General features: G+C 62.2%; 1 protein-coding gene across 4 annotated transcripts in view; it reads right to left on the bottom strand.

Moving 5' to 3' along the window:
* PRDM16 (PR/SET domain 16) overlaps positions 1 to 24124 on the bottom strand; it is a 330283-nt gene that overhangs the window by 17404 nt on the left and 288755 nt on the right. For 3 of the 4 annotated variants that reach the window (XM_059902057.1, XM_059902307.1, XM_059902217.1), the window contains 7 exons: positions 19393 to 19606; positions 17422 to 17569; positions 16820 to 16973; positions 10595 to 12008; positions 7098 to 7185; positions 4098 to 4267; positions 3360 to 3437 (listed from right to left, as the gene is read on the bottom strand). In XM_059902057.1, the coding sequence (XP_059758040.1) occupies positions 3360 to 3437; positions 4098 to 4267; positions 7098 to 7185; positions 10595 to 12008; positions 16820 to 16973; positions 17422 to 17569; positions 19393 to 19606 (2266 nt within the window). The remainder of the gene's footprint in view (positions 1 to 3359; positions 3438 to 4097; positions 4268 to 7097; positions 7186 to 10594; positions 12009 to 16819; positions 16974 to 17421; positions 17570 to 19392; positions 19607 to 24124) is intronic. The other variant, XM_059902131.1, reaches the window with a different exon arrangement.

The raw sequence follows: 24124 nt of genomic DNA, 5'->3' as shown, positions 1-24124 counted from the left end.
TCCTCCTGAGCCGCCCTCAGCCTTCTCTGCTCCTCGGTGCCAGGCCGGCCTGCTGGGCCAGCTGAGCTGCCTCCGGGCCCCTGGGCGTCCCTGGGACGTGGGGCCTCGGTCCTCCCACAGCCTCGTGACTTGGACCCACGTCCTGGCTGCCAGCACCGGGAAGGTGGCTATCTTGTCTTTCTCAGCCTGCGGTGCCAGAGCAGCTGGGCTGGGGCTCGAGCCCTCTCCCTGGCTGGGCTGAGCAGAGATACTCGGGTGTCCTCTGACCTGGCGCTCCCCTCCCAACGGCCCAGAAAGGAGGATTTTTACATCCCAGCCTGCACAGTCTCGCTCCCCCACTCTGCCCCCGGCACACCCCCGAAGTTACAGAAACCCTCCACCCCCAGTGGTGCCAGGCTCGCCCGTAGGGCGAGTGCAAGGCCAAGCTGGCCCCAGCCCGGGTCTGGGCGCTTGTCCCCTGTCCAACAGGCTTCACACGGGCTGCGTGGTGTGCCCGCCTTGGTCTACACAGGTGCCTGCACGCTTAGCCTTCCTTCCCTGTATCTTTGGAAATTCAGGGACCCTCTGCAAGCTCCACCAGCGGCCGTGCATTATCCCAGAGCAGTGGGAACCCTGAGTACGAAACAGGATTGGACGAGGAGCTCATCACAGACCTGAGACCTCCCACCCTCAACCTCTGCGGGGCTGGGAGGGGCTGGGGAGGGCGGCGACGCATTCAATTTGGTCACAGAGTCCTGAATCTGGCCCTCTCCTGGTCCTAATCTAAATGAATGGCCCAGAGAAGTACATTTGAAATTCAGAGGACTGGTGAGCCCAGGGCTACGAGGGGGGCCGGGCTCTCAGAGCAGCTGGGATTTGCGTTGTAAATAAGCTGACAAGTGGCTAGTGAAATTTATGGCCGTGCTGTATAAAATAACACTCCATCGCGCTCCAGCAGGAGTGGGAGAGCAAAGACCGGCTGGCCACGGCGGCGGGCAGGAAGGGCCTTGAGGGGACCTTGCTGTGACCGCATCTGCCGCCGCCCTGGGAAAGCCAGCCGTGGTAGAGACCCAGCACCACGTGAGGGGGGGCTGTGTGAAATGGCCCTTGGGGGGCTGGCAGCGTCCTCCCCGGGACCCAATGGGGCCACACCAGCCATCACAGGGAGAAACGCCTTTGGTCTTTGTAAAAAGCCGGGAAAGGAAAGAAAGAAGAGATTTTGAAACCCAGCCCTAACAATAAAACGAGCAAAGAAAGGACACCTATGGGCCACCCGTAGCCCCGACGGAAATGGTAACAGGACCTTGCTGGGTGCCTTGACTTAACACAGTTAGCGAGACGGGGAGCCAGGGAGGAAACGCACTGCAGATGGGGAGGTGAGCATCCTTAAAGCCGGAATCCCAGGTCCCGCCAGGAGCCCATGGCCAGTCCACGAGCGCTCGCATCCAGAGTGTGACTCGAGGCCCCCCACCCCTGGGCAGCAGCTGGGGGGACCCCTGAGCACGGCGGCTGCCAGGACAGATGAAGGAAGCGGCCCCCCTCGTTCCCAATCCAATTTTTATATCTCTCCTCCCACATCTCAATAAGCCCTCTGTGCTGGAGCTTGAAGGAGTGTGTCATCAACTGCCCCTGGCCCCGCAGCTTCACCCAAAGATCTCTAAGCCAGGACACGGGCTGGGCCGGGCAGAGGCGTGACCTCCTCTCCAGCAAATGTATCAGTCACACTAAGGAGTCTGTCTTTCTCTTGCTTGCGAGGGGCCCCTGACAGCCGGGCCTGTCCTGGCACACACGCAGCGCACACACGTGGGCTCCGGGCAGGCGGCGGGCGGTTTTCATCAGACCTGGCCTGGGCCGGCAACGGGCTTCTGTGGACAGACCTGCACATTTTCCTTCTCCAATTCAAGCCCTTCCGATTCACAGAGTGAGCCCAGAAGCCTCAGTGACGTCACAAGCACAGTCCCACACCCCAAACTCCTCATCGTAGGCTGCCTTGAACCAGACGTGGTCAGGATTTGCAGCGCAAACTTTCAAAGCAATCATTGTTACCCACGTCGAAACTCACAGATTGGAAAGAGCAAAAGAAATCGATGATAATTAAACCCTTCTATAAACACGGCCCCGACCCCCCAGGGGCTCTTACACGCAACACTGTCCAGAAGTTGGTTCCCTTACAGAAAACACACGTGGCTCCTTTTCAGGGAGGGAACCAGGCCACACCAGCCTCTGTTAAGTTGTAAGTCACTTTTTGAGGGGAACGGGGGGCTGTGTGTTGTGGGCAGGCCGAGGGCACTGAACAGACGACGTGAGCTGACGCTTACCCGGCCAGGACAGGGCATGGTGACTGTGACACTTGCAGGAGCCCCGTGTGGCCGCCCGGCCAAGGGATGGGATCATGCCCCCCATCTCCAGGGCCGGTGGGTGACTCCCTGCTCTGTGCGGCGGCCAGAGGACAGGAATCTCATGTTGCCAACTTAAAACCACACCAAACCCCTTACTGCCGATGGCTGCTGTTCACCAGACAGCCCAGAATGTCGTCCTGGCATTGGGACCAGCATTTCCCCAATTTGCCTCATGGTCACCATCCCCTGGGACTTGCAGGGTCCCCCTGGGTGGGGTCCCCAAAACGCAGGGCACTACCCTCAGCTCTCTTCCTGCCCGACAAATGCCCCAGGGACCAAGAGGAAAGGCCAGAATGGTAAACTACCATGGCCATGATCTCGGACCCCTGGCAGGTCAGGGGCGTCTCTAAGCCTGGGGCTCCAAGTCTTTGAAATGGGGTGATGCCTCCACTAGTTGTGAACACGAAATGCACTGGCTCTCACACCCCCCATGCGCTTGTGCTCACACCTCTGCAGGCAGGAGCCCAGGCACCGAGGAGCGAGGTTGGGGGCAGAGGCGGCTTCCGTCCAGGGCGGTCAGGGGGATGTAAGGAATCCCTCAGGACGCCCCAAGCTTGGGTGGGACCCGAATTTGCATGGAGCTCCTTTTCCTCTGAGACCAGCCCACCCCGCCTTAGGCGCTTGCCCTGGTCCCCTGCCCAGGGCTAGGTCAGCGATGGCTGACGGCCGTGGTGAGGTGAGCAGAGGTGGGCTGGGTGGTGGTGAGGCTGAGGCCTCCCCCGCCAGACCACCCCTGGGCCTGGCTTCTCTGCTCCAGTCGACACCCCCGCGGCAGGTGGGAGGGCTGCTCCTGGGCACCCTTCTGGGTCAGTAGATGGGAACCTGCCGGTAGCCTAACCTTTACAGCGCCCCTGGGCGCAGGATGGCTGAGGGGCCAGGAGGGAGGGGCGCAGGAAGTGAGCTGGTGCAAGCATGCTGGCTCCCACCCGCTGCCCGTCCTGCCCGCCAGGAGCCTGCACCCCCTACCGGGCGGGCTCCTACCTGTACGGCTGCTCGCCGGTGTGCGTCCTCAGGTGTCTCGTGAGGTTTGCTGATCGGGGGAAGATCTTGCCACAGTACCTGGAGTGGAGGGGCGGGGGAGGGATGCGTGAAGCAGACGCGGCGCCAGAGACGCGGGCGCCCAGGTGCTTTCCTGTACTGTTTCTCCCACACCTGGGGGCCGGTGGCCCGGCTGCACACCCTGCATTTCAGTCTCTCCTCAGCCCCGGAGCCCAGCGGAGCCTCACAGAGAAGCTGGACTTGCACCACTGAGCAGACGGCACCGGCCCACCCTGGCCCGCTCGGGGCCGTCCCCCCGCCACCCCCCCCCCGCCGCCAAGCAGTTTCTCAGCGCCGGAGCCCAGCCTTGGCCGAGCCGGCAAGGGCCGGCCTGCACGAGCCCGTGCACCTGGGGACGGACCATCTCTCCCCAGCAGTGGGCTCCCCACCGGCCCCCAGAGCTGTGGTTAAACACTGACCGCGGCGCCTCAGCCTCCGGCCTTGCGAACTCCGACCGGCTGGCCAAGGTCGCACTTTCTTGCGCTCACGGGAGCACAGCTTGGTGGGGGGCACGTGCATATCTTTGGGGAATGACGTCAAGGGGACAACGGGCCATCGGTTGCTACCACGCTGTACCCTGGCTGAGACTGAGAGCTTTCTCCTGGAAGTGCAGGCTCACGGGCCGGCGTTGCACCTGTGGCCACTGTGCCGGGGCCGCCCCAGGGGTTCTCAGCGTCTCACCTGCACGTGTAGCGCTCCTTGCCCTTCCTGAGGATGGGGTCCGAGAGCGTCGGGGGCGGGGACCGGAAGTTGAAGGGGTGGGGGGGGAGGGGCTGCAGGGAGCCGCCGGATTCCGCCTTCATGGCCGCGAAGCTCTCCAGCTTCTCAGTCATGGTCTCGATGGCTGACATCTGTTGGCAGGAGAGCGGGAGAGTCTGTGGGGCGCCCCCGAGCCGCCCCCTCTCTTGACGCGCGGGAACCCGCCCCCGCGGGCATCTGGGGGTCCTGGATGACTGAGCACGTCACGGGCCCCCAGGACAAGGAGGTGGTCACTGGAACCCGTGGCCTCCTCCTTCTTCTTGACCACTGGGCTGGGTTCCTTCCCTTTCTGCGGCCAGCCCTGCTCTTGCCCTTGCCTGGAAGCCCCTCACAGTCCAGTGTCTAGGCTGGGGGAGCCGCCACTGAACTTCCCCAGCCAACCTGTGCTGGCTGAGACGTGGGTGATGCAGGCTGCCGACACTTGCAATTACACAGCCCTTTACTTTGAAACAAGCCAGCAAGGCCCTGCTGGCTCGACCCCCGGCCAGCACTCCTGATGGCTAGTTTGGGTTAAAGACAGAATTACATCCAATTTTTTTTTTTTTGGAGTGGTAAAAAATTGATAGCTACCTGAATCAATCTCAGGTTAAAACATGAATCACGAGCCTGAGGCACTACCAGCACCTAGTGGCAGCAGGCCGTAATTGCTGGCAAAGTGCTAAAAGGAAATTCAACAACCTAAGGTTGGATTCCACTAACTAAATGTTCGGAATGATAACTCCAACATGACACGGCACAGGACACGGTGACACGGGCAAGAGGGGCTGCCTCTCTGCTCCTTGCAGATGCCAAGGCGTTGCCTGGGGAGGAGAAGGGAGTCACCTCCTCCTGGCATCGGTCATTTCCAGCTGGTGGGCAGGGTTCTGATCAGAATCCCAGGCTGCACCTGCCCGGAGGCCCTGGGGCTGGGGGACAGGAGAGGGGAGGGGGCTGCACAGGCCTCAGCAGCACTTCTCCCCCAGAGAGTGAGTGCCCGCTGCAAGCCAGGCCCCGTGGGAGGCTGGGATGAGACCAGAAAAGGAAGAGATTTCATTATGCCCCGAGCCCCTCAAGGTTTAGGCTGGGGAACAACTGACTGGTTACAATAAGACACCAGAAAGGGGTTTACAAACAGAAAATGGGGTCCATCCTAGTGGCTGAGGCCTCCCTTGACCCTGGGTTGCCACCTGGGCCCTGGCCAGCTCTGCCCAGTTGCAGGGCTTTGGGCCTCGCCATCCTTGTGGGGCAGGCACGCTCCCCATCAGATGCACACGATGCTTCCAGCCATGGGTGGCCCCACCCATCCCCACTGATGGACAGATGGGCATGGCCTTGGCCCTCAGCTGCCGTCCAGCCTCTCATTAGCCCCTCCACGGCCTGGACGATGGGACCTGGGCATACAGACTGCTGTCCATCTGCTTCTGGGTCTCAGTTTTAGCCACAGCCATGGGAGCCTCTGGGACTCTCCACCACCCCAGACTCCCCAGGACCCCAGAGGTGGTGAGGGGCAGTGGGCTGGCAGGACTGTCTCACCCTGCACCCTATACACCTGCACGTCGGGCCTCAGCAATGAAAGGCCCTGGCAAGGTCCTGCCAGGCAGCTGACCAATGCAGCTTCGTGCAGCGGTGACCCCTAGACTTTGTAGAGGCCACGACTTCTCCTGTCCGAGTGATGGTCTGACCTCAGGCCATTTAATCAGGTGACTTACTAGTCCTCTCTCCCGCCCCCACCCCTGGCTCTGGGCCCACGGGCAGGCAGCAGGGGTGGCAGGTGGGGGGAGCGGGCAGCAGGGACAATGGGCAGCCGGCCCCCCGCCAGGCCCCTCTTCCTCAGGCCTGGGAGGGTCCGGCCTGCCTGGCCCTCTCCGCCTGATCAGATATTCCCGGCCGAGCTCCCGCACAAACACAAACACAGGATGTGCCTGGCTGCCCTGCCGGCTTTTTCCAGCCGGTCCCGAGGAAATCAGGGGAAGTTCTTAACCAAACTCCGAGGCCCCAGCAAGACAATGGGAGGCTCTAAGTTTAGCTGTGAACCCAGGCAGGGCGCAGGTTCCACAAACTGCGGGGTTTGTCCCAGGCGGGAAACTCGGAGCAGGAGAACAATGCCCGGGTCTCGAGTCTGGGTCCAGGCCTGTCCCACAGCTCAGCCCCCGGCCCCTCCGGCTGGGACAGGGGAGGCCCGTGGCTCTGGGGCGGGGGCTGGGCCCCAAGCAGTGAGGACAGGTGGGCACCGGGGCAGGGAATCAGGGGGACTCCGCCGGCCCCGCTGCTCACCCCCTCTTCTGCCACCTCTCTGTGCCCACCCCTTGGGAGGACGTGGCCAGGGGGACACAGGTGTGCCTGTAGGCTTGGTGGGGTCTGCGGCCACTGCCCAGACTTGGGGGTTCTCTTTCCCAGACCCCTGATTCTAGTCTTGACAGGCGGCCTCTCCACCCTCTGCATCCCCGGGTGAGGGTGGTCCCCCTGCCCACTGCCCCCGGGACGCCCGGCCCTCGACGCCAGTCCCTCTACTGCTGTCCTGCCCCCCTGCACTCAGGCCCTTCTCCTGCTCTTTCCCCTGAAGGATCCCCAAGTCCCTCGTACCAGAGAGACTGCTGGCGTCCACGGCTCCCTGGCTCTCTCGTGTCTATTCTCCCTACATTCAAAATTCTTGGGTTCGCTCCATCCGAGCTGCTGCCCACCGCCCCATGCAAGTTCACTCCCCCTCCTAGAGCTTGAGCCACAGGTCACTGGGGCCCCTTGTGGACCGGGGTCCTTGGCTGCCTCTGAGGGACCCACAGGGTGCCCCCACAGAGGACCACCCTCCTTCCTCACCTGTCTTGGCCCTTCCCATCCTCCCCAGCCTCAAAGGGACCCGTGGGTCTGCAGGAACGGGAAGCGGAGACCCCCCTGGGGTGCGCGCCTTGGCCCGTACGGACCTTGGGGCCCCTGGCTGGGCCTTACCTGGGGGTGGAAGAGCAGCGGGGACGGCCGCAGGTACTTCTCCTTAAGGGCTCCCACCGGGTCGGTCACCTTCCGCTTCTCCACCCTGCTGGACAGCAACACAGAGGGTTACGGACCCCACCGAGCGGCCCAGCGCTGGGTGGGGAGGGGCTGTGGCCCCCGCCCCTCTGGGCGCCCACCCGTGCCCCGTCGGTCACGAGGTGGGGGGTCACCATGGCGGCCCAGCTTCCATGTCCCCTGTGGCCACGTCTCACCTGACGCTGTGGGGACGTCTGTGACCCAGCCTCACAGTTGCCTGCCCGAGCACGAGCTCCCCATCACCATGCCCAGGTCTGTAGTCCTTCGAGTCTCCCCAGCGTCCGCCCCCCTCCCCACCCGCCCAGCCGCTGGCACCCAGGCCCGTGAGGAAGGCTTGATGCTGGAGCCAGGAACCTTCTGAAGGGCCCGCGTGCACCAGCCTCTGCCAAGTGGCCTGTCAGCCCAGCGAGGGCTCCCCCAAAGCAGAATGTGGAGCACGGGGGGGCTGCCGCCTACACCCCCGTCCCTCTCCCTCCCGGCCCCTGGCACGGGCGCTCTGCCCGACTGGGCGGATACACGTGAGTGACCGGTAGGTCTCTGTCCTGGGGAGGCAGCAGGGCCTCCCCGCGGCAGCCAGGCAGGGTCTACCTAAAACCTCAAGACAGCTGCTGGAGGTGACAATTCTAGAACATTGCCCAAATGCCAGGACAACTGTCAGTCACAAGCGGAGGAGGTGGCCATCCCTCCTCTCCCTGACCCCTCCTCTACTCTGTCCCAAGGACGCCTCCCTCAGTTTCCCCTGGGGGGGGTGTCGAGATTTACAAAGTGGGATTTGGGGAGGCCTGCCACCTCCCCACAGGCAGCCACAGCTGCGGTGACCCGCCACCTCGCTGGCCCAGGGCCACGCTCCCATCCCTCTTAGGCTCAGCTCTGCCCCCAGGGGACTGGCTGGGGCCTTGACCGGAGCAGGACAGGGATGGCCGCAAGGGCAGGGGCACCCCGCAGAGCGCAGGCGGCCACAGGTGACCCCACCGAGACCACAAGCCGGGTCCAAGGGGAGGAGGGGGTCTCCATGTGGGAAGTTGGCTTGAGGGGCACCTCGCTTTGCAGGGCTTAGCAGAGGCCCTGTTCAAAGCTGGACTGAGTTGGCCTTTCAACAAGGCCCCCTGGGGGGGTGGCGTGGGCCGAGAGGAAGGGGCCCCACGTGGGGGATTGTTAAATGTCTTCTTCTGCCTTTTCCCGACTTCTGTGTCTAGCGGCAGCCCAGCGGGCTGCTCCCAGCGACACCCGTCAGCTGACCCCACAGACCCCAGTGGACACGTGCTCTTCCAAGGCGCGTGGCTTTTGTCACCACACCATCCCCAGCCCATCTTGCAGAGACAGCAGCACGTGGCGGTGAGAGGGGCTGGAGGGCTGGGAGGTTGCCAGCCTGGCGGTGTTAGGGTTCCTCCTACCTGGGGGAGGGAGGATTGTGGGTATATGTCCACAGTCACTGCTGGGGCGTGGCCTGTGGGGAGTTTTGCTGGAGTCACCCCAGAACCACCCAGGAGCTGAGGGGACCCTGTCCCCTAGCCCTGGGCCAGCCTGTTAACAGGCAGTGACAGTCACCCACACCTTCACTTGGAGAGGAACCTTCCCGACACCATGAGTGTTTATCTTGACTGGGCTTGGGGGGTGGTGGGGAGAAAATTTGGAGCTAATCCACTCTCAGGCATTTTGCTGGTGCCTGTGTACAAAGTTGGGGGCCAGGCAGCCCCTCCACCAGCCACTGCACTTTAAATCCTGAGGGCAAAAGCCTAGCACACGCCGGGTCTCGGAGGAGCTCGGACAGGACCCGGGTTGGGGGCGCCTGTGGCCAGTTCCCGCCTCGGGGCCAGACTGGCTGCTCTCCCAGCTTCCAGGAAAAGGCCCTAAACCAGGCCTGGAGGGGGAGGAGAGGGGCACAGAAGGGTTGGGGTCCAGGAGGAGAGCTGGGACGGGGTGCATGAGGAGGCCAGGGACTGAGCAGGAACAGTTAACCGAGAGCCTCTTGCAGGCCCGCTGGCTCCAACTCCGGAGGCCCGACTAGAAGCGTCCCTCCCTAGGTCTCCAATCCTGCCCCCATCCTCTGCACAAGGGTGGCTCCTCCCGGGGGCATCCTCCCTCAAGCCCCAGGTGTCTCCTGGCTCCCCGTGGGTCCCGGAGATTCTTATTCTAGCTGGCAGATGCTCCCTGGGCCTTTGATGGCCATGTTCACCCCAGAAACCCTATGAGCCGCTGTCAGCAAACCATCTATGGATGGCGTGTTCTTAAAGAAAGACCCAAGGGGGGCATTTTTCATGTTTCCTGTGATGACGCCAGCAGGACCTGGCAGGAAACGGGGCCGGCAGCAGACACAGGCCGGCCAGGGCCCCGGGTGAGCGTGGAGGGCGGGGACCCAAGTGGGCGCCGGAGGGCGGAGACCCGAGTCGGCGCCAGAGGGCGGAGCAGGAGGCCGGCCCATCTCCCTCGCTGGCAGCTCTGCCATCATTTCTTTCCACTGCACCTTTAGCAGAGGTGACCTCACCTGCACACCCATCCCCAGGCCCTGCGTGGTCCCTGGGGAATAGCAGGCACGCAAGCCCTCAAGGCGGCCACATGCTCCCTGAATGCCCGTGTGGACACACTTACGTGTGTCCACACGGGCCCCTCCCACACAGAACCGTGGGCCTGTATCAGGGGCTGAGCCAACACGCCTGCCTGCCTGCCCCTCCAGGCCCCCCTCCCAGGCCCGTCCACGGGCACAGCCCCCTCCTCAGGGCTCAGCCTGCCCAGCACCCCCAGGACACGTGTGGTGGGCGGTCAGACCCCTCTCACCTAACAAACCCGCCTGATCAAACCGTGCCCAGAAGCCGGGGAAGGGGATTCAACTGGCCCCTCACTGGGAAGGTATCATTGGAATGGGAAACTGGTTTTTGGCAAACCTTCCAAAGCTTCCTCCTCCCTCCCTCCCCCTCCTCCCACTGGGGACCAGCAGCTCCTCCTCTGGTCTCCCCTGGGCCACCAGAAGCCCAGCTGTGGGGCAGACACAGGGAAGCAGGGATGCTGAAGCAGAGGGAAGAGCCAGGAGTGCCGTGGGCAGAGTCTGTCCAGAAAAGGTGGCCGGAGCCTCCAGCAGGCGGGTGTCTGGGGTGGAGCCTGAGGGCAGGCTGCCGGGGGTGGGGGGAGGTAAGGGCTCGAGGGAGGACGGCGGGGGTCTCCCATTGGCTGTCAGTGAAAGAGAGCCAGGGGTGCCCAGGAGACCCCACCAGGGGCCCACCCCAGGAAAGGGCCAAGCCGGGCATGGACCCCAAGCGGCACGGACACCCCAGAGCCGAGGCTCCTGCTGAAGCCGCAAAGGCAGAGGGACGAAGCCTGGGGGGGGCAGGCGAGAGCGTCCCCTCCCGCCGCGGTGCCCCCCTGGCGGCCCACCTGGGTGGCGGCCCCTCTGGAGAGCGGGTGAGGGCGGGGCATGTTAATACCTGTAGATGGGGTCCATGAAGAAGGGCGATGGCCTGGCGTAGTGCAGGGACGGCTGCTGGGGCAGCTGCGCCGGGCACGCCTTGGGCGGCCCCTCGCCGGCCCCCAGCCTGCGCTCGCCGTACACGTGGTTCTTGCGGGGCTCCCGGGTCGCTCCGTTCTGGCTGGCCCGCACGCGGCTGCCGATGCTGAGGTCCAGCGGCTGCTCCTCGCCGGACGCCGGGGCCGGGGGCGCCTTGGGCGCTGGCAGGACGGGCTTGGCCTCTTTGGGTTTGGTGGTGAGGTCGAAGGGTGACTCGGCGCTGGGGCCACCGGCCTTGAGGGCGTCCCGGGGCGACTTTGGCTCGGCCTTGACCAGCAGGCTGTGCGCGAGGGCGCGGTCTGTGAAGGGGTACAGGGAGTGGGGGAAGTTGGGCAGGAACTGGAAGGGGAACACGGAGTGGTAGGGCAGCGCACCCAGCTTCTTCTCCTGCATGCCCATGAAGCCGGGCCCGAAGTACTTCTCGGCGATGGACGCGATGGCCTTGATGGAGTCGCCCGCGGCGCCCGACGCTGTCAGCAGCTGCTCCTCGGGCGGCGGGAAGAAGTGCTGGGAGTAGAAGGCAGGCACCTCGCCCACGCTGTTCGGGGCGCCGGGGGCCGCCGTGCCGCCCCCGAGCTCGGCCTTGCCCGCGGCCGCCTTGCCCTTGGCCTTGGCCTTGTCGCGATCGCTGTCCGCGTCGCTGTCCAGGTCGGAGCCCGTGCCCGTGGTCGTGTCCAGGTCGGTCCCGGTTGTGGTGTTGATATCCTCGAAGTCGCTGCCGTCTGACAGGTCGCTGCCCCGGGGCTTGAGCTTGGCGGCGTACGCGTCCTCCAGGCGGCTCTCCGGCTTCTCCTCGGGCCCCGCGGCCGCCGCGGCACCCTGCCCGCTGCTGCCGATGGCGGAGACGAGGGGCAGGGCCGGGTTGCCCAGGGGGCTGGGGAGCTTGGCGTCCTGCGTGTGGTTCCGGGGGCTCTTGAGCAGCGGCATGGGAGGTAGCAGGGGCGGCCGGGGGTACAGGGACGGAGGGAAGACGCCCGGGAAGCCGGGCGTGAGCGCGGGGAAGGCGGGGGGCGCCGCCGAGAAGGGCAGGCTCCCCGGGTGCGGCCTGGCGGGGAAGTACTCGTTGAAGCCCAGGCCGGCGTGGTTGAGGCTGGTGGGTGGCTTGGCCTTGTCCATCATGGGGCTGGGGGTCAGGGGCAGGCCCGGCGCGAAGATGCCGCCCGGCGTGTAATGGTTCTTGCCCTCGCAGAAGCGCCGGTGCTTGTTGAGGGAAGAGGTAGTGCTGAACATCTGCCCGCAGTCCTTGCACTTGATCTGCGTGCGGCAGTCGGCGTGCATGCGCTTGTGGCGGCACAGGTTGGAGAACTGCGTGTAGGACTTGTGGCAGACCTCACCTGAAACGTCAGCAGAAGCGAAGACCGGCAGCTATGAAATGATGGAAACCCTGGGCTGCAGGGTCCCGGGGGTGGGACCGGGGCGCTCCGGCCTCGGGGACCGGAGCAGCGTGTGCTTAGGTACGTGAGCATCTGTGTGTGTGTGTGTGTGTGTGTGTGTGTGTGTGTGTGCGCGCGCGCGTGCACACGCGGGCATCTGTGTCACTGTGTGTGAGTACCTACATACGTGCTCACATGTGTATGTGTGCATGCATGTGCGTACACGTGTCCGCGGGCACATGTGTGCTTGTGTACACACGTGTCATGCACGAGTGCGCATGTTCACCCACGTGTGTACGTTGTACTTCAGGTGTGTACGTCATACATGTGTGCCCGCACGCGCGTGTGCACACATACGTACAGATTGCACGTGCACCCTACCTGGGACTGGCCTCTGGTGACCGGCACGGGTTGGCGAGGACACTCCCGTGCCTTCCCTGGGGTCCCTGGGCTGGCCTGGGTAGGTCTCCAGCTGCCTCAACCTTCTCCGCTGGAGAAAGGGGCCCTGACGCTCTTTGTGCCCTCCTGGCCCCCATGAGTTTGCCATGTGGCGCCAAGGCCTTCAAAATCGTTCCCAGAAACAAAGTCGTGGCACGCCATCACGTCTGCAGCTGCACCAGCCGCCCAGAACGCCCATCCGCCCTCCCTGCCACGTCAGCCACGCTGTGCCAGCAGGGGCGAGGGAAACACCGACCCCCGGGCTACGTCTCCCACTTTGTAAAGTTTAAAATGCTCTCTCTTTCCCCCCTCTTTCTGTCCCAGGCCCTGTGACCTGCACCCAGGACAGGAAGGCCTCAGGAGGGACCGGCCCCTTGGGGTTCTTAGGCCCGGAGGCTGGGCTTTGGGAGCACGGGTCCTGGCTGTGTGAGGTCACCGTCTGGGGGTGGCCTGAAGGTGGAGATGGGAGGGGAGCCACGTGGAGAGGGCTAGTTCCACGTTTGAGAAAATGGAAACCTCTCCCAACTGGGATGGAGAGGCCGCACCAGCTCTGGTTGCCAGACGCCGGCCTCTGCTCTTAACAGGAGAGGGTGGTGGCGGCCGAGGCCAAACGCCAGGACCCAGAGGCCCTGGGGACCCAGTCTCGGCCATTTTCCCAACGGCCTGTGAGCTGAGTGCCGGCCAACTGCCAGTTTTTCTTTCTGCTCTTGTTTTTCTAACCAGCAAGGGAGGAATGATCACACACATACACACACACACACACGCACGCACACACGCTGTGTGTGTCTCTCTCTGCAGGACAATTTGCTTCCTAAATGCAGCCCCAGTGGAAACGATGATTCCAGTGCGTTTCTTGCTCACCGCACACCCTCCGCTGCCTGATGTCATGTGGCTCTAGCTGGGAGCGCTGGCCCGCAGATGATCGTGTCTTTAATCACAATATCTATTTATATTAACGGCTCTGCCTTCCTGGTCGTCTGGCTTGGCGGGACGTTTTCAAGGCTGAGGGGGAAGAGCACTGCCTCATTTGATCAAATCTGCCCATTTTGGGAGGCGGCTGGTGCAGAGAGGCTGTTCCACAGATGGTCTATAAATATCCGCAGGCCTCCGCCAGCCCTAGGGGGAGAAAGGCCGCTCCCCAGCTCAGGGCACCTGGCCAGACGAGTGATACCTTGCTGTATCCCCGGCCCCCGAAGAGGCTCTGTGACACCCTCTGCCCCCCCATAGCAGGCCTCTGTGGCACCTCGTTAGTGGCTGCTGCCATCCTGAGCTTGGAAACTGGCCTTGAGCAGGCTCCCACCCAAGGCAGCTCTCAGGAGGGGCCCCTGGGGCCAGTGGCCATGCCTGGGCACAGGGAGCCTGGGACCCTTGCTTCCCACCCACCCACTCACACGATAAAGGGATCCTGCAGAGATGCTGGGGCTACAGAGAGGCCTCTGGGAGACTGAGGTCCTTGGAGAGGCAGGTCCTGGCCCTGGGATGGCTGACTGCTGGCTTAGAGCCGGTGACGGGAGGTGGCTGTCTGCAGAGGCTGGGAAAGGCCCGGGCAGCCCACAGTGAACTGGACGTGGGACCCGCCCCTGGTGGATGGTGCCCCAGGCCCTGCTGGGATGCAGAGGGGCCCTGGCCAGTACTTATTCTGATCAGCAGTTTCTTCTCCTGTAGGGTACGTGCAGGGATGCACACACACACGTGCACACACATGCACATGTACACACTCACTCCTAAGAAGGTCCTTTCTAAAAAGTGCCCACAGGAGCCAGTCTGCCTGTGTGCACGGATACACCCTCGCCCCGACCCCCCACATTTGAGTTTCCCGATGCAAGACACCCCACCGGGAGGTTATGCTGCCTTGGGCTGTGTGGTCAGTGAGGCTGGGACTTGGGGCAGGTTTGGTGCCCATGATGTGTGCTGTGTGTGGGCGCCCAGGGGCCGCGCGGCGGGGGACGGAGTCTGTGCACGAGTGACCGGCCGCCGTGAGCCCTTGCTCCCCCAGTGGCCCATCTTTTCTCAGAAGCGCTGCATCGTTTGCCCTCCGCTCACTTGTTCACAGTTTCCTTTCCAGAGCTGACCCCCTTAACCGTGAGCCAGAGGATGCTCTGCCCCGGTCGAGAGGACGCACAGGCTGATCCTCACGTTTAATCTAACTTCTCACATTTGCATCTCCCTCTCATACATGGCACCTGGCCAAGTTTGGGGTTTTCTCTTTCGTTTTACCCCCTCGGCCAAAAGCCAAGGCCCAAGGTGGGCACGGGGCACAGATGAGAGGCGGAGGGCTGCTGATAGCCGGGGGGGCCCGTCCAGGCTGCCCCGTGTCCTCCCCATCTGCACACAGAGTCCGTGCAGGCGGCGGAAACAGTGGGCTCGGACCCTTCCCGACTGCTGAGGTTCCCAGAACTTACGTTACGACTACAAGCCAACACGACTTCACGAAGCCCATCTGCACGCCCAGAAAAGCAATGACTTGTAAGCCTGTGTGGAAGTTTCCTTTCCAAGCTGGCTGAAAAGCTTAGAAACCTATGATAGAGGCACTCACGTGCGCTTCCTCCCACAGGGGGACTTGCTGGGATACTCGCCCTGGAAGCAGGCTATGCACCAGTCCCACAACCCCGGCCCCCAGCCTCCACTCCCACCCAGCCCACTCCTTCCTGGCCCCTCCCAGAGGGAACGGGCCCTGCTCCCATCGAGACTCGGACGCTCTTTCCAGGGTCTGCAGGTGAAGGAGGTGGTGGGTAAGAGGAAGACGGCCCCAGTGAGGTGGCCGCCAGGCACAGCGCTCTCTCCCTTTGCTTCCTCGACCGAGGGAGCAGGTGACCCAGGCAGGCCGGGGGCTCAGTCACCTCCTGCAGGACAGCTGGAAGCTTGGGCTCAAGGCAGTGGGCAGGAGGGGGGCACAGCCTCAGCTACTCAACAAAGGCCCGCGAAGCCAGTCAGCATGGCCTCTTTGGGGCAGGAGTCCAGCCCTGTACAACCCCCAAGTCGGTGAAAACACCCAGAGCCAAGTCTTCAAGCTCCCAGAATTACCCCCCGACACACACGCTGACGTGCTGGAGCCCGAGAGGCCCCAGGCCGCCCAGCCTGGGGTCAGGAGCCAGGCCCCTTGAGCTGGAATCCGGGCTCTGCAGCCGAGCCTTGAGGGCCTGGTCATTTAACGTTTCCACGTGCTTCCTTCTCTGTCAGTTCCCTTCAGTTGGACATAGTGAGGCCCCTGCTCCGTAAGGTTTTGTAAGGATGCTGTGAGGTCATGCGTGTGAAGTGATGGCTCAGCACAACCTCGTGCGGGCAGTGAGTCAGCACGATGCTGGTGTGAATGATGAGTCAGTGCTGTGTTGGTGTGAACAGTGACTCAGCAGAATCTTGTGTGAAATGAGACTCGGCACAATGCTAGGCAGAGAAGAACCTTCAGTATCTTCCAAACTCCGAGAACCAGGGTCATGCCCCCGCGGTGGCCCACCAGAGCCCCAGACCCAAGCCCTGTGACCTCTGACCCCTCTCTCCCCAAACGCACCCCAACCTCAAGGCCTCTGTGCTCACAGCCCCCCGTTGCGAGCCCTCTCCCCAGGCACCCGCTTGGTTCACCCCCACGCCTCCTGCAGTCCTCTGCTAGGACGCCTCTCACCCAACAGACCGTCCTGACCTCCCAGCACGTGGACAGGACAGCACCCACCTGGACACCTGGAGGGCCTCCTGACCCTGCACTCCTGCCCCCCCCCCCACACCACACCACTTAATGTGCCTGTCACGTGTGCCGTTACGATCTGTATGGCTTAGCCTCTGTCTTCTCCACTGGCAGGTAAGCTCCGTGAGGACAGGGGTCCAGTTACTTACGGCTGGCCCCTGCTGCCCGGGTCAGGGCAGGCATACAGCCCGGGCTCCCCAAAGGCTGATGGGGGGTGAACAGCAGGACTTGGGAGGCAGCAGTGGGATTATCACACCTGCTGGGGCTCAGGGCGGCACGTGCGTGCGGGGAAGAGGAGGGGAAGTGGGGGGCGGTGGGCTGCTGGGTCCTTCCGCAGGACCCGGGTTTCCTCACCACCCACTGCCCGCCTCTGGCCACTGGAGGGGCGAGCGAGGGGGAGGAACCAAGGAGGGCAGAGCGAGGACAGGCAAATCACGGCATGAGAGGGTGCGAGGGAGCAAAGCGATGGTGAAGCGGTACCAGGAGGGCAGCCAGGCCCGGGCTTCTCGCGGCAGAGGTGTCAGCAGCTGCCACGAGTGTTTTCTGGACAAACGGGGTCCCGTGAGTGGGGAAGAGCCTGGGGGTTTCACGCCTTGGCCTGACCCCCAAACTCCCACACCTCAGGGCTGGAAGCCCAGGCTGGGGGGCCACTCACATATGAAAGGTTTGACGGTGCTGTGGATGTGTTTGTGCTGCTTGAGGCCCGAGGACGTGGCGAACGTCTTCCCGCAGTCGGGGCAGGCGTGGGCCCGGGCGCCCACGTGCTGGGAGCGGATGTGCCGCTGCAGGTTGCTGGGGTCCGTGAACACCTGGGGACACAGACACCGTCGAGTTACTCCCCACCTGTTGCTCCACTGCGGGCCTGGGTCTGGCCACGGCATGGGGGTCTCCCTGGCTGCTCTGCCCCTGCACTGAGCCTGGCCTGGCGGGTCTCTGCTGCAGCGGTGACCCCCTGCATGGCTTTCAGCCAGCCGTCAGGCCTCCCTTGACTGTGTTTCTTCAACAGTAATTCTCGCGAGAACTGTGACCCTGAGGATGCTTGAGACGGGAGCTCAGAAGCCTTCTTCAGCTCCAGTACTTTGACCCATGACGGCCTGTCCTGTCACGCTGGCAGGGACCCTGAGAGGACCCAGGTCTGGCCCCGGGCCCTCCCCGGCTGTGCTGCCCGGCCCACTTCCTCTCTTCCCCGAACGACTCGGGGGCCCGTCACCTGCATCTCGACAGTGGGGGGCGGGGCCGGGCTCGCGACCACGTTACCTTCACACAGTTTTCACATTCGAAGCGCTTGCCACTGTCGTGGGACATCTGGTGGCGGATGAGGTTGGACTTCCAGTTGAAGGCCTTGGGACACTGGTCACACTTGTACTCTCGCTCCTCTGTGTGGATGACCATGTGCTGCTCCAAGCTGCGCACAGTGGACGGGGGTCACTGCGGGTCCCCCAGCCGCCCGCTGCCCGGGAGGGAGGGGCCTCAGCCCAGCACGGCCTGTTCCCGGCAGCCCCTTGGAGCCCCTGCCACCGCCTCCTGCTCAGAGAGCAGGGTGGGGTCTGGCAGCCGGTCTGTCCATCTCCCACCCCCTGGACAGGGCAAGGGGATGGACGGGAAGGCATGGCCTTCCCACGTGGGATGGGGGGGGGAGCCAGTGCGTGGACAGAGCTCGGGCCCTCACCCAAGACCACACCCCAGGCACCCAGCGGCAGGCGGGGTCCCAGCTCAAAACAACTTTCACCTTGACGCTAACCTTGGGCCTAAGAAAAACGGGGTCTGGAAACTTCCAACACTGCCACGAGCCCCAGAGTGGGGACGAGGCCCAGGAGACCCAAGGCCTCCCCCTCTGAGTGACCTGGGGTTGCTCGCCGGCCAAGCCAGACTGAGACGCTGCCCGCCACGCACACACCATGGAGGTCAGCGGGGAGTGAGGGCAGGGGGTCTCCAAAGGAGATGCGGTAGGCGGGGCGGGCACAGCTGCTGGGGAGGGGCTGCTGCACTTGGACGAACCAGCAGCTTGGAGCCCCCTCCTCTCGGGGGACATCCTGCTTCTCCTCCTGTCCCAGGTATGACCGTTAATCTTCATGAGCAAGGCAGCAATACATCATGGCCCGTTAATTACGGGGCCCAGCCATCCATTTAGATCAGAAACGCTTGGTTCTCGAGCACCCGGCAGATTGTAGCTTTTCCCCTGTTGTTAATTGTGATTTATGTGTTTATGTAAAGAAAACACGGACCCACTTGAGCGGCGCTTACCGCCAAGGGCCTCAGTCGGGATTTGCCCAAACTCTTATTTTCTCAGTCATCCGTTCAGGGTGGAGGGTTTCCCGTCCCCAGGGGGCCGTGACAGGATTGGCATTCAATTCTCCGCAGTCCCACAGCCAGTTAGTGACCTGATGGGGTTTACCTCTGACTCTGCAGGGCTGCCCTGGAGGGTATTCTCAGAGGCAGAGGAGGGGCGCACATTGGGAAGGTCTTCACTGGTCCCTGGAACACTGGGACTGCCTGGCCTGCTTCCCCCCCCCGTGGGTCCCCGGGGCCCCTGCTCCCAGGGGCTGGGGAGGCCACGTCCGGCCATCACACAGCTGGCCTGGCATCTGTGCCCACGCCTGTGAAGTCTCCATGGGGGCCCCCATGGGAAGCAGAGGCTGGAGCCTGGGGTGGGTGGCGAGGGGACCCCCGGGTGGCCCCTTCCTGCTCCTGCCCACTGTCTGAGAAGCGTGCCCGAGGGCCAGGCACTCCAGGAAGCCCCTGGGCGGCATCCCCCGGCCTGGTCCTGGACATCACGGAAGTGGCCCTGGGGCCTGACCCCTGCACGTCTGGGCGCCTGGCCTGTGTTCCTGACTTCCTCCAAGTCTGTCTCCGCAACTCGGCCCCGACCCCAGGATGGTGGGGCCACTGGTGGCTCGACCTGGTGACTTGCGGCTCCTTCGTGGATGGGGGGCTCTGACCAGGGGCCTGGCCTTTACGGTCAGAACAGTGACCACCGGTGGCCTCCAGCCACCAGCCGGCGGGCCTGCTCTGTCCCCAGGGGCGGATGCGCAGGCCAGGGTACCTGCCCCTGAGGTGTGTCTCCACCTGTCCTTGGAGCTTTGGGCCTGTCAGCCTGGGAAGGCCTGAGGGGTCAGGGGTGACCTCTGCCCTTCTCAGGGCTTCCTCTGGGCCCCCAGGGCCAGCGGACCCTGCTGTCCTTGACTGGCTCCTGGCGGCGGGGCGGGCGGGGCGGGGCGGGGGCGGCACCTGTACTTGGTGGGGAACATCCGCTCGCAGTCTTTGCACTCGTGGGCCTGCCCGTCGCTGCCCCCGCCGCCCAGGCCCTCGGGCTTGAGCTCGTCGGCCAGGCCCTCGTAGAGCACGGCCCCCACCGAGCTGCACGCGTACTTCTTGTGGCGCCGCAGGTCCAGCTTGGACGGGAAGAGTTCGTCACACGCGTCGCAGCGGAACGTGGGGTCCTCTGCGAGGGAGAGAGGGCGGGCAGTGGGCAGTCGGCCCTGGGCCTGCCCGAGGCCCACCCCAGGCCCGGGGCTGCAGGGGGTGCCTCCCTCGCCGGCTGTGCCCCCTCCCGCATCCTCCCCGCCCTCCTCCTGGACCTGGGAGAGGCTGCCCCGGGGGACACAGAGGCGGCAGGGACCTGCGTCTGCCCCACAAGAAACACCGAGAAGCGCTGGGCCCCTCCCTGCGCCTCGGGAGCAGAGAAGGAAGCCCGGCCAAGCGCTTTGTGTATGAATCAGAAGAAAGACGGCACGGCTCCAATGCGTATCATAAACGATTGCCGTCAAGGTCAAACAAATAAAAGGGAGGCGGCTATTATGCAGTTTACGAGGCAGCATCCTGAGGACCCTGCCAGGCCGAACAGCTCAGAGCGCGAGTCCCCGGGGAGGACCTCCGGGCCCATCCCAGCCCGCGGCTGTCCCGACGCAGCTTCTCCCTGGAGCAGGGGTCCCCCTCCCCGCCGAGGACCGCCTCGTGCTCCCCGCAGGTCTGAACAGAGAACCTGCACGAAGAGCTCCAGCACAAATGACTCGAAAGGTGTGCTGGTGAGTGGCTGTGTGAACGCACGTGTGCTCCTTGTGCACGGGTGTGCAGCTGTGTGTGTGTGCACGGGTGTGCACGTGGGTGACTATCTGAGCACGTCTGCCTCCTTATCAGGGCACCTTCGCATGGATGTGCAGGCATTTTTGTGCATCTGCACTCGTGTTTGTGCTGGTGTCATATGTATTCCTGTGCACGTGTGCATGTGTTTCTGTCTGCCGCCACAGGTGTGAAAATGTGCGTGCCTGTGTAGCTGCACACTTGCATGCAGGTGCACGCAAGCGTGCCTGAGTGGGCACATTTGCATTTGTGCACGTTTGTGTGTTCCCGTGATTCCTTGGCACACGTGAATGGATATGTCTCTGTGCACGCATGTGTGTTATGTGTGCACATGCACATGCATATTAAGTATACAAATTCGTTTGCATGATTGACCATGTGTTAAGTGTGTTGGCTGTGCATGTGTATACGTGACGGCATGCACATTTGTGTGTGAATATGCATTTGTGTGCCTTTGCGTGTCTGTAAATGTGTGTGCAATTGTGTGTGTGAATATGTGTGCATGGGTTTGTGTGTGAATGTTATGTGATTGTACTTGTGCGCATGAGTTAGTGTGTTTGTGTGAACGTGGGTGGGTATGTGTGCATTTTTGCGCGAAGGTGAGTGTGTGTGTGTGTGTGTGTGTGTGTGTGTGTGTGTGCACGTGAACAAGGACCTCTGGGCCTGGCAGTGAGCAGAGCCTTAACCTTGGGCTGGATGCTGACTGAAAGGGCCTGACCCTAAGGGATGCAGAAGCCAGGGAGGTGGGGGAGATGGGGGCAGGCAGAAGGGGTGGTGCCCCCTCCTCGTGGCAGAAGGGCCACCATCAACGTCTCAAGACAGGGGGTAGCTCTGCAACCTGGGCCTGTGGGCTGGGGGGGAGGACGGGGGGATGGGAGGACTCCTCGAGACTGGAAGCTTCCCTGAGCCTGAGGGCGAAGGTATTGCTCCCAGTGTCTGGCCACACCCGGTGCCGCGCCACTAGTGGGCACCCAGAGTCCCCAACGCCCAAGGGGGACACTCCTGTGGGATCCATCTCTGAGATGCCCCCGGGCCTTCGATGACACCCTCGGACACACACAGAGGCAGCTGTCACCTTCCCTAGGTGACAGGGGAGAGCTGCGGGGATGAGAGGAGCCCGGGGGACGCGTGTGTGCGGGGCAGGCCAGGCGGGCCCAGTGCTGGTCAGACACAGCCGAGTCCCAGCGTCCTGGCCTGCTCGCCGGCGTGAGGCTGCTGTCAGGCAAGTGCCTGAGCAAGAAGGGGAAAAAACAGCTCGTGCTCAGAGTCTGGGGAATCCAGTGACAACCCCCAGCCCTGCCCTGGGTGCGGGGACCTGAGCTTAACTCGGGGCTTAGAAGGCTCTGCCCCCACCCAGTATCCCAGAAAGGCCACCCCTGGACCTGCTCCTGACACGTGCTGAGCCACAGAACAGACTGGAAGGAGGCAAGAGGGCCAGCCGGTCCTCAGCAACCACAGAAGCCCAGGATGGAGGGCGGCCGCGCCAGTGATCCTTGAGCCAGCGTTTGCGAACCCAAGGCCAGCAGGACCCTGGCGTCCCCGCCAGCGGGCAGCACCACTGGGCAGGAGGAATAGGAGGCGGTGGGCTAAGTCAGAGGAGATTCTAAAACGAAGCCCACTGAGGCCCTGGGCTGGTCCTCGGGTGCTGGGGCGGAACCCCAAACACAGTCCCGGGAGGGGGCAGGTGGGCAAGGAGGACACACATCACAAACTAGTCACCTGGCAAGTCTGCAAGACGCTGCCTCTAAAACAGGAGGGGGCCTGAACGCTGCTTTCAGGGAAATGGCCACTGTGACGTGGAGGCGGGGACCCTCCACATGGCAGGCTCTGTCCCGGGAACTTTATACGGTGTCCCCTCCCCCGAGCCCCGCATCAGTCCGCATGCTTTGTCACTGGTAAACGGAGGCTGCCTGGGGAGGCTGCCTGGCTTCCCCAGGGCACCCAGAGGGGAGGTGGCAGAGCTGTGTACGCGGAGCCGTCGCTTTGCTGGGTGCCCGGGGCAGGCGGTTGAGTCCCAGCTTCCCGCTGAGGGTATAAGAAAGGCACCCCGTGTGGCGTGCGTGTGGGCACGCACTGTCACCCACCCGCCCCCGCAGGCCTTCCGTGTCCTTAGAAACATGGATTCCTTTCCACTGGGTCTGAGGACCAAGAGTACCATTTTAGAACAGAACCGGGTGCATAGACCCCACAAAACTGCTCTTGTGGGCTTGTTCGGACTTCCTGGGCCGGAATGAGGCTGAGGGGGGCCCCTCCCACCAGCATCAAGATGAAGTTAGAAACGCCAGTTTGTCTCTTACTCTTTCTGGACCCACCTAAGAACAGTCACCAACGTTGAAATTTGAAAACAAAGACAAGAAGAAGGGCCAGCCCCACCCAGCCATAGCACTGACCAACTTATTTTTCCAGTTTGGATCTGGAATTTGGATTTACAATGAAAATTCAGCCTGTTTCTAACTCTGAAGGCATTTGAGGGCGTCCTGGACGCAGTGGAACCAACCGTGGAGGGCACCCTCTCCTCCATGCCCCCATCCCACCACCGACCCAAGTGTGTTCCTGTCGAAGGACACAGCCGAGGACAGGACACGTCCAAGTCTCGCCCACCTGTGCCATGGTGTGGAAAGGTGTCCCAACGACTTCCACGCAGGTAAAGTTGCCATTGAATACACACCCAGGGCAAGCTGGACGGGGCAAGAAAGATGTGCCCAGCACACGTGGTTTTCACTTTCCCAGCACAAGCAACTCCATTTTAAAGAAATACTAGAGTATGTTACACTCTGGTTACATGATGTTTATTGTGTTGTATTGCTATATTATATTATATTATATTATATTATATTATATTATATTATATTATGCCTATCTCTTGCTTTATACACAATACACTGCATCCTCTTGATCTTTTTTGGAGAGGGGGAAAAGTTAATAAATTTGAGCCTTTCTCAAAAGAAAGGCATATTTGAAAGGAAATGATTTTCTTTATTTTCTCCCAAGAGCAAGAAGTTCCCCTGAAAGAGAAATCTTTCCCCTCTCCATTGAAAGAGTAAAAACAAAATAAAAAGTCCCTGGAACTAATGAATCTGAAAGTGGCTCCCCTCTGCTCTGAATCACTTGTAGGTAAATGGGAACAGAATTTCTTTACAAAGCTGCAGCTTTGAAAGAGCATTGCCAGTCCCAGGTCTGCAGGACTGGTGCTGTTTCCCCCAGCGAACTGGCAAAGCAGCCCCCGCCCCCATTTCTTCCATGATACCTGGACGTTGTCCTGGCAGAGCCCCTGCCCCCAACAAGAGAACGCAGAATTGTGATTCAGAACTGAAGTCTCTTCATCTAAATCTGGGGAGGCCGTGGACCGGGGCTGAAGCTCTATCTTCCACCGAAACCAAACTAAACCAAGGCCATGGCGGCCTGATGTTTTGTTTGTCAAGTCTCAGCCTCACGTCTATCTGAAGTTCTCTCAGCAACTTTTCAAGGCAAAGCAGGAATGTAACAGAAAAATACATCAGTGCCTAATGGCTTCAGGGAACCCAGGGGGACACAATTATGTGGCATCTACATGCTAATCTACCAGACTGGAGGCTCAAAAGCCCTCAAGAGTGCACTCCAAATTCCTGCCGTGATAAGGGGCCGCTGCATTTAGCTGGGGCTGGGATAAAAGATTTTTTATGATAATTATCTTAGTGAGGAACATTTTTACATTCTCTTTCTGTGTGATTCAGAGTTAACTGGGTGCGGGGGGGTCGGTGGGGGACTGTTGAGAGGTGAAGGAGTGATCTTGACAGCAAAGGGTATGGAAAGTCAAATATTTGATGTTGGACTATTATGTGTGGAAAGCAATTAGCCCACAAATGTTTGATAAATTATTAGGAAAATGTAGACCCAGGTT

The sequence above is a fragment of the Balaenoptera ricei genome, chromosome 1 (assembly GCF_028023285.1).
Source record: "Balaenoptera ricei isolate mBalRic1 chromosome 1, mBalRic1.hap2, whole genome shotgun sequence".
Classification (NCBI taxonomy): domain Eukaryota; kingdom Metazoa; phylum Chordata; class Mammalia; order Artiodactyla; family Balaenopteridae; genus Balaenoptera; species Balaenoptera ricei.
Note: the sequence above shows the minus strand (reverse complement) of the source record. Positions and strands in the feature narration are given on the sequence as shown.